The 3,809-nt window shown below is 37.3% G+C and overlaps 2 protein-coding genes across 6 annotated transcripts in view; one reads left to right on the forward strand and one right to left on the reverse strand.

The window, feature by feature from the left end:
- LOC108757044 overlaps positions 1-1,378 on the reverse strand; it is a 3,867-nt gene extending 2,489 nt beyond the window's left edge. Inside the window, exon 1 of the mRNA XM_018501315.1 lies at positions 998-1,378. The gene's annotated coding sequence lies outside the window, so the exon portion shown is untranslated. The remainder of the gene's footprint in view (positions 1-997) is intronic.
- On the forward strand, positions 1,204-3,420 carry LOC108757045 (Sjoegren syndrome nuclear autoantigen 1 homolog). 5 transcript variants are annotated; one of them, XM_018501317.1, is made up of 4 exons: positions 1,592-1,602; positions 2,433-2,727; positions 3,001-3,200; positions 3,278-3,420. In XM_018501317.1, the coding sequence occupies exons 2-4, from the start codon at positions 2,676-2,678 to the stop codon at positions 3,383-3,385; spliced, it is 360 nt and encodes a 119-aa protein (XP_018356819.1). In that variant the 5' UTR covers positions 1,592-1,602; positions 2,433-2,675; the 3' UTR covers positions 3,386-3,420. The 5 variants fall into 5 exon arrangements, with proteins under 5 accessions (XP_018356818.1, XP_018356819.1, XP_018356821.1 ...); XM_018501319.1 differs by lacking the exon at positions 1,592-1,602 and adding an exon at positions 2,800-2,852 and having other exon boundaries at positions 1,964-2,727; XM_018501318.1 differs by lacking the exon at positions 1,592-1,602 and having other exon boundaries at positions 1,964-2,575; positions 2,668-2,727.
- The last annotated feature ends 389 nt before the right edge of the window (positions 3,421-3,809 follow it).

The raw sequence follows: 3,809 nt of genomic DNA on the forward strand, positions 1-3,809 counted from the left end.
TTAAATGTGCACGTGTGTTTAGCGCGTCGTGAAATTTTTTTGGCCGGCATATTTACAAATCGATTCTTATGTATTTAAGACTGTCTTAAGATGTCATAAGCCCATCACAGAATCAATTTAGCATCTTGAGACATTACTCAATTAATTAATTAAGACAGTCTTAAATACAAGAATGGACTATGAAAGACCTGCGGTCTTTGATCTCTAATATAAAAAAACATTCCTGCAATTAATTACAGGAATATTTCTAAAAAACAAGAATTCTAAAAACAAAATATCTAGTAATTGCAATGACGATATTAAATTTTGGGAGATCACTTCATCGACATAATTATAATATAATAGCCTTGCGATATAAGATAAGAAATAAATAATTTAATTAAAATAGATGATGAGACATTATCATTTCTCTGAAATTGAACGGCAAACTTCCGTGGCACAGATCTAAAAATCTCGATTATTTTTTAAGAATTCGTTAATTAATATGATTCCCTCGAATTCATTAATTTTCTTTATAGGAAAGTGTGTGACAGACAGGTATCGATGATTAATGCCATCGGCCCTCTAAAATACGTTCACTCTCGTCAGCCAACCGGTTATTAAACTCCTGCTTTATGTTTTTCTCGCGTTAATCGGAATTTTTAAATGGTGCACGCAGAAGGCGACAGCGGGCGGATTGCGACGCGCGCAGGCGCCGTAGATCCATGCGACCTGTGCGCGCAGCATCCTCCCACGATACAAATTCCCGAAAAACAAAGAAAATAGAGGAGGAAACGTCAATGAAGAAATGTCGGAGCAAAGCGCGGGACCAAGATCACGAGGGATTGCAAGGACGCGCAGTGCACACGCGCTCGATCCCGCGTCAAATCTCTTGATCGCGGATCTCGAGATCGTTCGGGAGGGCCGCTCTCGAACGCTGGGGTCGCTCGAGAGGATCTTGCCCGAGAGTACCTTGCCGTTGACTTGGGAGATTACGTTCCCCCATATTGATCCTTACCCGCAGGTGATTCCTCTCCTCGTGATAACGCGCTGACCGAGCGTGCAGACGTGCCTGGATCGCCGCGACATATCGATCACGCGAGTATTCGCCGCGTTTCGTGTTTCTCTCCTTCCTTTTCTTCCTCCTCGAGATCGAACGTCCCTGCACTCGGTCGAAAAGCACTCGCGACGATTCTGGTGGCGTTGGCGCGGATTCGCTTGAAACTCGAGACGCGACATACAACATGTACGTCCCGGTCCACGGAGCAACGCGACCGGCGATCTCGCCCGTCTCGCGGCAGTCGCGATCGGAATCGCTGCTGCAAATCGCTGGAACGGTCGATGCACGTCGACGGGCGTCCCGCGACCGCGCGGCGAGCGAAAGGCACGTTTATCGTGGCGTGCGCTTTTCCACCACGGCACGCTTCCGTCTGACGCCTTTAAAAGGTGAGCTCAGGTGTGAACCTGATCGCGCTAACTAGTCCTCACCGCCCGCGATCGTCTCCATCCGACGCAATGCGTCCCTCCTCCTCCTCTACGCGAAATAAATTAACGGACGGGAAATTAGGTCGCGATTGTCTCCAAGGGATATGTGCCCATCTGATTCTACTCCAGGAGTACTTTGTAATTAAGCAACCTTTTGCCTTTTCCTGAGACAGAAATATGAAGTGTTCACTTTTCACGTTTCCACTTTAGGGAAAGGTTGCGTTGTCGTTGTCGAAAAAATGCATACGTTCAAACGCGTGAAATGTAAAATACAAATGACGCAAAGAACGCATTTCAGTTCGATAAATGAAAATAAAACATGGGACTTTCATTGAGTTGCACTTTTTCTTTTTGTAAAATACAAATGATACAAATATAAACGTATATATTTATACGCCTGATGGATTAGAGTATAAATCGATATATAAACTATTGGTAATGAAAAACGAAATATACGATAGAATATACGATTGCAACGGACTGTTTTCGCATGGATCAATTTTTTGTTTAGAAAAGGATAAAGATTTGCGGTGATCTTCAAGACGATAATAACTCTGATATCTACAAGAATACATATTCCACAGTCCCGAAAGTAATTTTACGATCAGACGTAGTTATGCAATATATATAGTTCCAGCTCTGAACAAAAAACTGGTTTCGAAAGCAGCTAGTCCAGTGTTAATCCGAGCCTCGAACTCGGATATTCAGAATCTGCAAAATGAATTCCGTTAAAATAGGCGCTATACCGATTTCGTCGTTGATCATAAATCGTATTGTCTTTCCCAAAAACTCGAAAGAAATTGCAAAGGATTAATCAAATCCTTCATCAATTATCCTGTTCCGTTTATCGCGTTGATTTTTAGAGCTCGGCCACAAAAAATGACTACTTTATGAATTAAAAAAAAATCGTCGCCGTTCCTGTAGATCCAATTTCGTACAATCTCTAGATTTTTATGTATAAAATATAGATCATAACGCGGCAAAAGGACGAGAAATCTTCGTATTTTTATAACTCCTGATACGCATGCGTAAAGCGGGGGATCGCGCGCCAAAACAGCAACTGTTTACCCGAACCGAACGTTCCACGTTTCTGCGTTGTTGGTGGTTATTGGTAAATAACGTTCTTGATAATCCCACCTGACATTATCCACATACATTTAAATCAGTTTAAATATATATGCTTTATATGAATTTTCTGTGGAGGATTCACGATGGCCCATCACGCAGCTGATATGCAAACGTTTAATCAGGAGTTTGTAAAATGTAACCCATTTAACCTAAAAATTCTTGTTTGACATTATTCATAAGTTTGAATTTTAATTGATCCGATTTTAGATACCTGAAACATAATACAAGTATTCTTTTGCTACACAATCCCAATATTGAAGGTATCTTAATTCCGAAAAAGAAATAGTCATTCAAACATTATATTAACGATCTTAAATTACTTTATTCTAAGATATTATAACTCGATATTTCTTTCTAATAACAATTATCCTGTTGCATTCATGTACAGAAAAAAATTTGTTTTCCTAGGTTTAGAAGAGATGAAGTTAAAACGATCCCAACTTCAATCTCTGATACAATCCCAGGAAGAAGAGAAGAACAATTTACAAATCGAAATCGAGAAGATGTCGCATCAACTTACATACCTGAACGATAGCTTAACAAAAAAAATCGCGATCAGAAACGAATTCGATAGAGCTATTACTGAAACTGAAACAGCATTTATAAAGGTAGTATTATTGTTGAGTGATCTATTCTAAATTGAATGTTAATCTCGTATTTTTTAAGTATATTTGTTTTATTATAGATTCTAGAGAGTTCCGAAATATTGCTTAACATGCTCAAAAAAGAATCTGTGAGTTTGGATCAAACTTTAGGATCAAACAATAATGATAACAATAAACAGTACCGATAATAAAATATAAAATAGAACTTAATAAAAAAATTATGTGGGACCATATATTTAGAAAATGTGTTTATTAAATTATCAATGGAAAAAATTATCACAAAGACATAGCTGTTAATTAACAAAGTACAAAATTGTAAATATATTGATTTTTAAAATATACAATTTTTTTTATAGCCTCTGCACGATTTATTAACTGTACAAGTTACATATATATGTTAATTATGTTATATATTTGATTATTTTAGAAAAATAATATTAATCAGTCTGTGTGTGTTAATTAAATTAAATAATTTTTGAACAATAATCCTATTTACAAACTAGAGCAATGAATAAGTACTTAAGTACTAAATAATTCATTGTAACAATTATAAGATATACGATTAGCATAATTCTATTTCATTTAAATATTATGCTTTAATATGTATAATAC

This window comes from Trachymyrmex septentrionalis, unplaced genomic scaffold (genome assembly GCF_001594115.1).
Source record: "Trachymyrmex septentrionalis isolate Tsep2-gDNA-1 unplaced genomic scaffold, Tsep1.0 scaffold131, whole genome shotgun sequence".
NCBI classification, from domain to species: domain Eukaryota; kingdom Metazoa; phylum Arthropoda; class Insecta; order Hymenoptera; family Formicidae; genus Trachymyrmex; species Trachymyrmex septentrionalis.

What these genes read in the sequence shown, in the direction of transcription:
- LOC108757045 (XM_018501316.1), top strand. Translation starts at nt 1,224, where the DNA reads ATGTACGTCCCGGTCCACGGAGCAACGCGACCGGCGATCTCGCCCGTC. An exon ending in CCGTCTGACGCCTTTAAAAG is followed by an intron (nt 1,426 to 3,000) that starts GTGAGCTCAGGT and finishes TTGTTTTCCTAG; the next exon opens with GTTTAGAAGAGATGAAGTTA. An exon ending in CTGAAACAGCATTTATAAAG is followed by an intron (nt 3,201 to 3,277) that starts GTAGTATTATTG and finishes GTTTTATTATAG; the next exon opens with ATTCTAGAGAGTTCCGAAAT.